General features: G+C 54.8%; 1 protein-coding gene across 10 annotated transcripts in view; it reads left to right on the top strand.

Moving 5' to 3' along the window:
* The first annotated feature begins 700 nt into the window (after positions 1-700).
* MVB12B (multivesicular body subunit 12B) overlaps positions 701-12,119 on the top strand; it is a 69,086-nt gene continuing 57,667 nt past the window's right edge. For 2 of the 10 annotated variants that reach the window (XM_080401907.1, XM_080401904.1), the window contains exons 1-2: positions 1,059-1,262; positions 8,012-8,134. In XM_080401907.1, the coding sequence (XP_080258033.1) occupies positions 1,200-1,262; positions 8,012-8,134 (186 nt within the window). In that variant the 5' untranslated portion in view covers positions 1,059-1,199. The other 8 variants (XM_080401905.1, XM_080401903.1, XM_080401902.1 and 5 more) reach the window with 8 other exon arrangements.

Raw genomic sequence — 12,119 nt, 5'->3', positions numbered from 1 at the left:
GGTTACTGCTCTCCTCTTTGATTCATCTACAAATTAATGCTTTCCTCCCTCCTTTATTTCATTCTTCACCCCGGGATTTCTTTTTCTTTAAATTAGCAGCTCCAGCTCTTTCAGTCTCACATCAAAGGCAACCCCTGCACCAATCTTGCTGCTTTCCAGATTATCAGTGATGACCTTCCCTGAGGTAAGGTGCTCAAAACTAAATGCAGGACAGCTGCAGGATTAGTTCATGTGATTATGGCTACAGGCCATGCTACTGTTCCAGGTTATGCTGTGATTTGCATCACCTGCTAATTCAGTTAAGCGCACTCTCAATTTCATCACTGGCACGTGATAACGTTGAGCAGAACCAGACTCGGCAGACCTTCAGGTCAGGATGTGTTGCATGCTGCAAGTGGACCCCTAACGGCTGTTGGTCACCCAGCCAGCGTGCTAGCTCTGCCCTCCCTGGGCCGTGTTTGCTTAGTTTGTTTTCCAGATGGCGGTGAGGGAGCATCGAGGATCTTACTGAAGCCAAGGGAGCTCCCAACACTGCTCATCCCCTAACCCCTGGGACTTGAGAAGAAAACTAGCTCGGTTTGACACAACTTGTCCTCCATCAGTCCACAGCAGCTGCCATTTCCCGGGTGTAGGTTGTTTCAGGTTACACTGACCAAATTACAATTGTTTTAGCTGGTTTTCCCCCTGTGCACTGCCCACCTGCCAAAGGCTCAGGCAGACAGCTGGAGGCCGGGGCAGACCCCCGCCCAGCAGGAGCTGGGGCGAAGTTTCCACCCAGGCAGAGGTCAGCAGGGGAATCGCGGGGTCTGGGTTTTTTTCTGTGAAGTTTAATTTTCTGAGGCCGGGGCAGCGGCCCCGAGCCCGCGGTGGGGCAGGACGCTTCGCGTTGGGTGCCGCCGGGGTCGCGGTGCCGCCGGGGCGGGGCGGGCTCTGGGCCCTGCGCACCGCGGACCAGCCGCGGGTGGGCGGGGGCCTGCGCAGCTGCGGCGGCGGCGCGGGGAGCCCGAGCTGCGCTGTGCTGCTGCGGCCCCGGCCCCGCCGCTCCCCGGGCCCGGCACGGCGCGCTCCGCCGGGTAAGGCTCCGCGCGGGGCCGGGCCGCGGCCTGCCCGCCGCTCCCCGCCCCGCTCCGCCCGGGCCCGCAGGCCGTTCCCCCGCTACCGCCGCTCCTCCCGCCGGGCCGCGCCGGCCTCGCCGGGCGATGAGGAGCTGCTTCTGCCTGCGACGGGGGAGTCGCGACCCGCCGCCCGCCGCACGGGCAACAGTTAAGTGTCCCCGAACCCGCCGCGGAACCCTTGGCGCGGCCGCGGCGCTCCCGGGCGGGGGGCCGGGCCCGGCGGGCGCTCGGGGCTGCGGCGGGGCGGTGCGAGAGTGGGGCCCCGGCGGCGGCCTCACACGGCCGAGGGGGGAGGCGGGCGGGCCGGGCCCCGCACCCGGCTCGGGGCGGCCGCAGGGCCCCGGCGTTGCGGGCCAGGGCAAAGCCCTCCCGGGGCGCCCGGCTGCGCGCGGTGGAGGGCCGGGCGGGGGCCTGCGGGGCCGTGCGTCGCGGGGAGGCCGCGCCTTCGCAGCGCTGCGCGCCGAGGGGGAGCGCTGGGCTCCGCTGGGGCGGGTGCCCGCCGTGGGGACGGCTTCGGTCTGGCGAAGCCCCGGTGACCTTGACCTGCTCGGGAGCTTACTGCACGTTTTACTAGTGACTGGTTAGAGAGGGTAACAAAACCCCGGTGTTTCACATGGTCTCTTGCTGCAGGGTTTCACAGCGCGGGTTCAGCTGGTGCCCGTGTTTCTTGGCTGTTGCCAGGTTTCTGGGTATCTGGAGGCGGTAATGCGGGCACTCTCTTTGCAGCACGGGCCTGAGCGGTGGTTCTGAGCAGCCTGTGCCTTATGTACTCGTGCCTTGCGTTACCAAGGCTTGTGACCTTCTGCTGCGGTTTCTGGAGAGGTTCTCCGAGACCCACCAAGCTGAAGTCTTTTCCGTGCTTTTTCTGAGCTGGGGCTCTCACAGCGTGGTGGTGGTACCACAAGCAGAGCCCTTCAGCTGAAGCAAGACAGGCTGGGCTTTAGCAGATGCTCAGCTGGTCGGGCTAAAACTTGGGTTTCTCCATCATGTGTTTTATTTTACCTGAGTTAGACCATGCTAACACATACCTTAGCAGAGCCCGCGCATCGTGTGGCAGGTTGGCAGTGTCATCCCTGTAATGTTAACTGAGCTAGCCTTACCCACTAGATTTTCTCATCATGCTGGGACAAAGGCTTAGGCTGAGCTTCAGGAGGTGTGAAATAAAACAGACAACACTTCAGTCCTGTAGTCCATGCTGCTCTGACAAAGTGAATCCCAGGCTGAAGGGTTCCTGTAGCCCCCCGGGACTCGTTCATGCATGTGCCAAGATAGAAATAACTGACCTGAATGTCATTTAAATTTTGCTGCCCAGGTGCAAGGTCATCTATGTATGGAAACCTATTTTGGTTTGAAATAGGACGTGCTAAAAAAATGTGTGTCCATAGTAAGAAGTGCTGTGAAGCAGTACAAGATCTCAGTTTTGCACGTTCTGTGATTTAAGTTCCTGTTTCCATCCAGTTTAGTCAAAAAATGTAGAGATTTTACAGCTGATATGGGGCAGCTGTCTTGAAGATGAGAGCCTGGGTGCAGGGGTGATTCCAGACATACCTTTCTTTGGGGTGAAATGTGAAACTGAAATTCTGTCTGCTTGTGATGGAGGCCTCCGGGGCCCTGACCCTGTGTCCTGCCACAGTCTCCTGTTTTTCTGATTGAAACTATGTCCTATTCCATCAACAGAAATAGAAAATTGGCCGGGGCTGTGTCCTGTTCCCGGATGCGGTGGGAGGACCGTGTGTGCAGAGGAGCGTGTCAGTGTGACTTCTAAGCAACCTGCGTTGTGCTAGCAGTACCTGCTGCTTTTTCAAAATGATAGAGCAGTAACTCGAGCATGTGAGCGAGGTTTTTAGTAACGTGCCTGCTTTGGTTTGATAGGATTATTTCCTGCAGGGTGTAGGAACTCAGCGAGGTAGTTGATAATTTTTGTCCCGTTTTGCCTTAGCTCATACTTTACTGTCTGTGGGAAGAGCAAGTCAATGTCAAAGTGCAGGGCTTGTAGTTGAAGGAAGAAACAATAAGACCATTCTCTCTCCAAGTCCTTTGCTATTTAACTTCAGAACTTGACCCGCTTTGCTGGCAGCATGATGCTTCTGTAGCAAATACATCATTGGGTCTGATGTGATCACGCACCCACCAGCTCTTGAACTTGCCTAACTTGTGGGAAAGGAACACTGAGAGGGAAAAATGCTCTATGAACTCACAAGAATACATTAATTTCTGAAAATGTATTCCTTTGACCACACACACTGCTGGGCTTTGGCTGGGATGCATATATAGCAGTCACCTCAGTGGCACACTTGAAGCCGACAGTGAAGCCAGCAGAAAAGTATGCCTAGGGTAAACTAATAAAAGCAGACATGAGCTAGCAGAAAAATGGGTGAGAGCGAGTGAAAAGGACATAGACAATCCCGAGGATGCTGGGAGAAGGGGAGATGTGTGGGCTGCAAGATGGCACCCTCCAGAGTGATGGGTTGCCCTCAGCTTTGCCGTCTCCACAGGGTGTGAGGTTCATGGTGTTGAGGTAGCTGCCTGGAGCCACACTGCCAGCTGGCAGGTGGACTTCGCACTGCCAGGGCAACACAGCCCCTGTGTTAGACATCTCCTAGGAAGCAGACCTGGTGTGTGTGTTGAGAGTAGGTACTTTGCAGCAGGAGGACCCAGAGCGGAGCACCAGTGAGTGTTGTGTGATAACGGATCAAACTGAGACCCCAGCTGGGCTGTACGTGTGTGGCTTTCTGACTGCTGCCTGCATTTCCTCTGCTCATCTCCCCTGCCCGTTCCTGCTGGCATGCCCTGAAGGCTGGCAGCCTCTGCAGCCAGGGGTGGCAGGACAGGACAGAGTGCCACTTGCTCTGGTTTGTGTAAAAGGCCATCAGCCCCCTGGCCTCAAACTCCCCAGTGCAAAGACTTCTAGAAGTCTGATCGGCAGCTCTGCCTGGAGCCTGCCTGCTGCAGGGCACCCCAACTCTAGTCACTGCTATCTCCTCTCTGGGCTGCGGCCCGCAGAGCCATCTCTGCTGGGCTGAAGGAGGGGGCCTTGCTGTGCCGCTGAGGGAGCGGGTTGGGGTCTGTGCTGTGTGCCTGCAGAGGTACCTGGTGGGGTTGGCCAGGCCATGCCTGGACTGGTACCACACAGAGCAAGTGGTCCCCCAAACCCTGGGCAGGAGGGGGCAAAGGAGGTAAAGCAGGGCCTTGGCTGAGATAGGGGAGAAGGCTGTGGCAGAGGCTGGCAGAGTCCCTGAAGGCCTCTCCTGCAGCTCCAGGCATCAAGATGCCTGGGACACCCATCCCTCCTGCCTGGCAGCATGGCCAGTTCGAGGGGGTGGGAAGCATTTGGGATAAAGCCAGCAGCGTGGCAGCTGCGTGCCAGGAGCCTGTTTTCTGTGTCTCGTCCTGCAGCCATCCCGTCCCGCTCTGCCGTGCACTGCTCGGGACTGGTGCTGGCAGGATGCATGGTGACTTTCTCTGGTGGAGGCACGTCCTCTCCCTGCTGGCTTTGTCCTTCTCCCTGCTGGCTTTGTCTGAGCGGGCCCATGGGCTTCTGAAGCTTCTTCCTGCCCCAGGGCCGCATCCGGCTTCCCTTAGCAGCCCGGGCATGCTGGGGGCTGGATGTGGCCCTGCAGTTGAGAATGACCTCCAGGGAGCATGCTCCTAGCTAATGGGAAAAAATGTTCTTCTAATTTTTTTGGGCTGTTCCCAGAATAAACCTGCAGTGGGTGGAGCGGCACAGGCCCTTCGGCAGGGCTCAGCAAACACAGCTTAGCACAGGATGGTGAAAGGCCATCTCCTGGTCAGCTGGTTTGAGTTCTCAGCCACCATGATGTTAGGTGGGCATGTAGGTCAGACTCAAGTTGTTTAAAGAGAACTTAATTAAAATAACAAGCTGTCTAATAGGAGTATTTATAGAATCCTGCTCCTTAATTTAATCTGTTCTTTCACTGTTTGTTTTTTTATTTTTTAAGTTCAAAGGCACAATAGAAAAAACCAAACTTTGCAGACACCCTGGGGGAGAAGTGCAATGTAACTAATCATCTGTATGATTGCCCAGCCAGAGACTCCCCTCTGACCTGCGCAGAGTTCACAAAAATATTTATCTGAGTGTGCAGACGAATTGCTGCTGCTCCATATCTGTTCCAGATGCATCCTCAGTGCCATCCGCACAGCAGGAAGCTGCCCTGAGTGGCTGGTCTGGCACGACAGAGCCTTGCCATGCTGTGGTGGCCAGGCACAGGCTGACCCAAGCCTTCCCACTGTGGAACAGGGTGCACCGTGTGGATCAGAGACCCAGAGGTTTGTTTTCTGGATTGATGTACCGCCTGCCCACTGATCCCTGCTGGCTGCAGGCACAGGCTGTGCTCCGAGGGTCTGGCTGAGGAAGGTGCCAGGCTTACTGGGCACTCTGCAGTGATGGCGGGCGCAGGGAGCTCAGCTTGGTCCTGGCTGTAGTGGGGTGCTGCTCTGGGCCCTGCGCCGGTGCTGCATCATATCTCACCCCGTGGCTTCCGCCTCCCGCCCTCTCCAAGCGGAAAACCCTGTTCTCCGTGCTTAGCCGCCACCACCGCCATAGAGGGGCTTTGTGTGAGCCAGCACAAAGTGAAGACTGATGCCGTTTCCCCTCCCCCTGCTGCGCTGAGAGGGACCGCAAACGGCTCCGACGACAAAGGTGCCCTTTTTCCTCCCGCTGAGGCTGGGGTGCCGCCAGGGTGAGGGGTCTGCCTAGTCCTGCAGTGGTGCGGGGGACCCCCAGGGACCTGTCCTCAGCCTCTCCCAGGCTGACCCTGCTGCTGGGGTTCCTGCCGAGGCAGCTAGGCCCCCCTGCAACAGCTTCCAGTGTGGGTCCCTAGCCCCGTCATTGCCGCCGAGGAGAAGGAGGGAGCGCCAGGGGCTCCCTGCCCTCCTGGGCTCTCCCAGGGCCTGAGAGGGCACAGCCCCTCTGCTTCCCCTCCTGAGGTGAGGTGTCAGTACTGTTCCAGCTGACCCAGCTCTCCCACCTCTGTGGAGCAAACCAGTTCTTCGTCGGGGCAGGTTTGGTGGAGGCCAGAGGCGCTGGGGGAGCAGATCTGCTTCCCCACGGTGCAGCTGCAGCCATGCTGGGACCTGCCGCGCAGTGTTTTTTAGCGTGCTGGCGAATATCATCACTTACCTGGATTTCAGTTCAAAACGGCCTAAGAGAAGCTCATATCAGTATTCATTATCGTCCAGCTCCTCCCAATGTGTAATAACAAGTCATCATGTTATTGAGAGTGACTTGGAAAGGTTTCAGAAAACGTGCATCTGTATGAAGAACAGATTGTAAGTTCTTTGTTAAATTCACATTATTTTTGCTTGGTACTGCACGTTTAGGCAGTGGGTTCTGGATTATTTGGGAGGCATCTGGATGAGCTGGTAGAGCAGTGCAGGCAGGGGCGCGGGGTCTGTCTGGGCTGTGCCGGGTGCCACCAGTGTTCCTGCAGCAGGGTCCTGAGAACAGTGAGCCCCTGTGGCTCAGGGTGCACTTCTAGTTGTGCTTTGGAGGCTTAGACCGCATAGGAAGCAAAGCGGGTATGCTTTGCTTTCTCCGTGCTGGGTGCTTGTCTAGGTACCAAAGCAGAGCTCTCCTGGGTTTGGCTCATCATCAATAGTGTTTTCACCATTACTGATTGCTATTTTCTGTTGTTCTGGACTCCTCAGGTAGTCTGGCTGTTCATGTGACATTATTATTATTTACATAGGGCCCAGACTTGCTCTTTCTTGTTGCCTGCAGCACGGTGTTTGTTCAGACTGGGCATTGTGAAGTGTAAACCCAGGTCCCACTGGCACCAGCACTCACCTCTGCCTTTTCTAGAAGCAGTAAGTAACCAGCCATCTACATGGCCTAGAAATGCTGGGGTTTAATTGCTCTGAGGAGGGAATTGAATTAGGTAGCTCTGGTTCACGGCTTGTCTGGCTGCTCAGCAGTGATGCTTGTTTACACAGAGCACTGCCCTTTTATCTCTGGGTTCGTGGGGGGTGGTTTCCTGGGGCATTCCTGCCTGAAAGCCAGAGAAGACTTGCCCTGACTGGCTGCCTCTGCAGGAGATCACGTGCTGAGGCAGTGCACCTTTCCTCCTCCTCCTCCTCAGCGACTTGTTTCAGCAGCTCTCTTGTCCTTTCCTCGTGCTTCCTGCAACAGCATCTCTCCGGAATTGGTTGGTCTTACCCGCTTCTATCCCCCTCTGCATATCTCCCTCCCGTGAAGTACTTGGTGATGTCTCCCCTCTCCTGGAAGATGCTCAGGCCCTCACCAAGGCCTCTGTCTGCTTTGCATCAGACCATCCTGTGCTGCTTCATCTGTGTTCCCCTGGTGTTGAGGCTCTCTGCAGCAAGCGTGATTTTGCATACAGCGCCAGATACATCTGTGCTGCTACATGAAAATGGTTTGGTTCAGGAGGGTGCAATGGGACCGAAGACTTGTAGGGGAACCCCCCCCCCCATGTGTCTAACACCCATAGTGGATGGGGAACCTCCCAGTGAAGCCATTAGGAGCAGATTTCTTTCTGTTTAAAATGACAGAGCTGCTTCAACCAGCCTGACTCAGGGATGAAATTTGCTCTCTGGGAGGGAAGGGAATTGAGCTTGGGTTTTCCCATCATTGCTAGATGGAGACCAGCCCATGCCGAGTATCCTAGAAACAACAAAATTAATCTCAGAAGAGGCTGCTGGCCCAAATTCCAAGCCTGTTGGGCATTGCACAAATGTACCCTCTTATCAAAAGCAAATGAAACTGCAGAAGGTGTGTCTGGCCTAATACTGTGTTTAACTTGGTAGTCTGTGGTGTGTCAGCACAGGCACTGTGGCATGCATGCAGACTCTGGGTGCTCTCTGTCTTCTGCTGGTGGTGTGCTGCCAAGCAGCCCTTTAATTCTGCTCCTTTCTTTCAGGATCAGTCCATAATGCCTGAAGTGCGAGACCTCTCAGATGCCTTGCCTGACTTGCCGATGGATCCCATCACGGGTGTTGGTGTGGTTGCATCCCGGAATCGAGCACCGACAGGTTATGACGTAGTAAGTAGAGCTATTTCAGCTGCTGTTGCTAAAGCTTTGATTCTGCACTAATGAGGCTTTACTTTGCTGGGAACACATCTCTTCCAGAGGGCACTTGCCTTCAGATGTGTGCTTTAAGAAGCAATTTGATATCCAGCTGCCCACCACTCAGCCCACAGCACGTAGTGCTTTCCCTCAGTGGAGGTTTGTGGGTGCAATCATGCTATTTCATCTGTGCCACTCCAGAGGAGCATAATTACCTGGGTGAGGGGTTTTCAGAAACAGCTGGCCACCATGGCATGCAAATTTAATAATCCTAGTAACATTCATCCTGAAGGAGTCCTAAGTATTGCACAAATTATATCTCTGAATAAATGGATCCCGCATCAGCTGTTTAATCCCACATATCAGCACTGCACAGTAATGATGAGAAGCTCCAGAATGGAAAGCAAAGAGTTTTGCAAGGATGATTTTGATGGACAGAATGCAGACCTCTAAACTAAACTTTGGCAGGAGGCTGAGCAGCAGGAAAAGGCAGCTGGATATAGCAGAGGTGAATATGAGTGTGTAGAGGGAAGTCACTGTTCAGCAGCTGCTTGTTCCTTGGCTTAGTTGCTGTGTAACCAACAGCATGACTTTTCTCCCCATGGATTAGTGTCCCAAACAGTGAAATAACATAAAGTACTGACCTTGCAGAGCTCTTTATGGAAAGATTTAGGCCCTAGTCACCTTTCTATGTACGTGCTTCAACTGTGCTACATCACACCTTGGGTTTCCAGAGTTGCACAGCTTGTGTGGTCAGGAGTGGAAACCAGTTGACTTGAGGCTTTGCTTACACCTTTTCAGCTCTGAACCGCTGCATGCCCTGTTCAGTGTGAAGGCTTCAGGTTGAAGTAAGGACATGAGGGAGGGAATTGTGAAAAGGTTCCTCAAAGACCTGGAAAGCTTTTGCATTCACTGCATTTTTCTGAGGGCTCATTCCCTGTGTGAGCCAGGCTGTGTAATTAGCTGCTTGCCCTGATAAAGGAGCACGGGACAACGTGAGAGTTGTGGTAACAGAATTGTATTCTGGCTAAATGACTGGGCAGAGAGAGTGCTCACCCTAGATAGCCTGTCTGTGGTTTAACAGGGAGCTTCGCTGCTAACGCAGTTTAAACAAGATAAAAGAGTCTTCCTGTGGCTTAATCCAATTATGACGGTGGTGTAATAATGCTTGTGAATGTGGGTCACTCTCTTCTAGGGGGCACAGAGGAGGCTGCCTTTCCTCTGGTTCTTCTGCCTTCCTCTCTGTTTACAAGGAGCTCTTCTCTGACCCTGGGGCCAGCAGTCCCTCCTGCCAGGCCATGGGGCAGTGCCTGCTGTCTGCAGTTGTCCTGCCCTAAGCGTGGCTTCCACGCAGTTCCTGCTTCAGCCTTATGTATGGCAGATCAGCAGTCCGGCTCGGTGCCGGGGTGCTGCAAGCCACAGTCTGTGACCTTTCTGCTGCACAGCACCTGCTGCGATGAGGCCACTCTGGGTGCCACCTTCATGTGACAGGATGTCCTGGTACTTAAACCTATGGGGCCGTGGCACATAGGGATGTGCTTTTCTTGTCTGAATGTCTGGGAAGGTGGCTCCTCTGCGTGAGTCAGGACTCTGGAGCAGTGTGTGGTATGTGGGGTTGCCACTTCCCCGTGACCTCTCTGGGACCCACTGAACTATCTGAAGGCATGAAGCAGAGCACACAGAAGTGCACTTCTCAGTGCAGCAGGGAGAGTCATGTTCCGAGACGTGGGCAACGTGCAGAGTTGGGCAGTCTCAGGCTCTGTGTTTCTCCAGATACGCAATTTCCCTAATGAGACACCAATAGTTGATTGTTGCTTCAGGGTGTAAAGCCTTGATGAAGGCAGCTGTGACAGCTCCATCCTAGGAGTGTACTCCCTAAAGCCCTAATAGTTAAGAGATTTGGATTGCACCCTGAAAAGGAGAACCGCTTACATCTTTTGGGAAGTGTTAACACTGGTTTATCTTGGGATGTTGTAGTTCCCTGGTCGCTTTGCCTTTTGCTACAGCATCCTGCAGCATTCAGTTCCTCAGGTGGATTCACAGTTGCATGGGAAACTATTTCCTCATGTTAGTGATGAATTTGACATTGTGCAGTTTTCACTGGTGGTTTTGAGTTATGTGATTGTGCAGTACCCAGTTCTCTCTCTCTCTGAGACAGCTATGTTACAGGCTTTACCTAGTTTCCCTTTCATTTGTGTCCTTTCTCCAATAAACAACCGTTGCCATATCCTTTTCCTTCCTTTTCCCTTTGCTCCTTTTTAAAACAAACAAGCAGAGGCATGGATGCTTTCAGCCCAGGTGTAAGTTAAAAGCCCAGGGGATGTCCTGGTCCGTTTTCCAGGTTTGCATGGAGCCCTCTGGGTTCAGCACACCCCCCGGCTGGAGGTGACACTGCAGTCTCAGAGCCTGTGATACCAGAACTGGGGGAATGCTGGTGAATGGGTCAGAGGTCTCTTACCCTCAGTAATTTTTTAATTACTCGGAAATCTCTATTGCCTTTGTGTCTGCCTAGAAAACAGCTACTGATGCTTGTAGTGACTAGCCAGGTCTATTTAACAGCTGAAGGACCAAAGATTTATGTTGTCAGAATGTACATAGTGCATCTGAACTTAGATTCCTGAAAATCTGCCCAAACTGGCAAGACTGAGTGTCTGGGTGGGGAGGAGGGGGAGGAGAGGTGGGAGGCCGGAGCCTGGGGGTGGAGAGGTGTGGTTCCCAGCAGCCACCTTCCTTGCTGCGGGCTGGACGCCAGCTCCACAGTGGGGTTTGCTCTGGGGTGGGAACCTAAGCAGGCTGCTAACCTGTGGCTGTGCTGGAGCAGGGGCGGCCCAGCACCCACTGGTGGGGCAGGCAGTTTGGTGGGCCTGTTTGCCAAAGGCCTGCCCAGTGGCAGCAGTAACTCCATACTGACTGCTGGGCAGCAGGTAGAGCAACCAGCACTTGGAGGGGTTGGCTGGGGAACACTTTCCACACTGGGTGTCACTCCATCAAGTCAGTCTCTTTTGTAACACGTGCTTGAGGAGTGTCTTCCCCCAGCTCTGTGAGAAGGACCGTTCTTTGTGCCTGGAGTGTCGTGTCCTCAGTCCTGCATGTTCCGCACCTCTTAGCTGAGCAGAGGACAGGGTGAGCTGGGGCTGCACAGTGCCCATCCTGCTGGGCAGGTCTGCCTGGGCCTCTCCAGGTCGTCTCCCTTCCCATGCTGCCCCACTGAGGGTACACTGCCATCGTGAAGCAGCACGGCTCAGGCAGAGCTCTGCTTCAAGAGGTGGTGGGGATCCTCCTTGCCTGCAGGAGCCCAGCAGATGATGTAAGAAGTTTCCTGTTTATATTGCCCTGTTTTCTTTCCCCATAGGTTTTCTGACAAGTTAATGCATGCTTGCATTCTGCAGGCTTGGAAAAAGTCTTCAGCAGGATGATGCGGAGGCAGAGCGCTCAGGGTTAATTGTTCGGGATGTTGCCTGTGACTGTTACATTTTGACAGAAGCAGAAATGGTTTTGCCATCATTCCTGTGGGGCCCTGGGGCTGACTAGCTCTCACCCCCAGCTGCTTTTTGCTCTGCTGCTGGTGTCCTCCTGCAAGGCTCCACAGGTGGCACGGCAGGCACAGCCTGCCTGGTGCTGCCGGGGCAGGCAGCCGTGCAGCCTCTGGCAGCTCAGCTGGGTGGAGGAGCATCAGAGGGGCCCGAGCGGCTGCTCAGCAGGGACCCTGTCCCCAAGAGGCAGTGCTGTGGGCCAGGCCTGGCACTGCTGGCTCCCAGGAGGCAAGGGCCCGGTCCCACCGCCAGCTGCCGGTGCTGCGTGGTGCCCAGGCTGCCCCGCCGTCGGGCAGGGGAGTACGAGGTCAGCCAGTGCTGCTGTGCCTGGCAGGAGAGGGGTCAGCGCCCTGCCCTGTGGCTCCCTGCAGAACCGCAGAACCAGCTTGGATCTTTCTAGTAGATATTTGATGGGTTAGAATGACAAG

Source organism: Falco punctatus (assembly GCF_963210335.1).
Source record: "Falco punctatus genome assembly, chromosome: 9".
Taxonomy (NCBI): Eukaryota; Metazoa; Chordata; class Aves; order Falconiformes; family Falconidae; genus Falco; species Falco punctatus.
The sequence above is the reverse complement of the archived record's forward strand: the minus strand, read 5'-3'. Positions and strand labels throughout refer to the sequence as shown.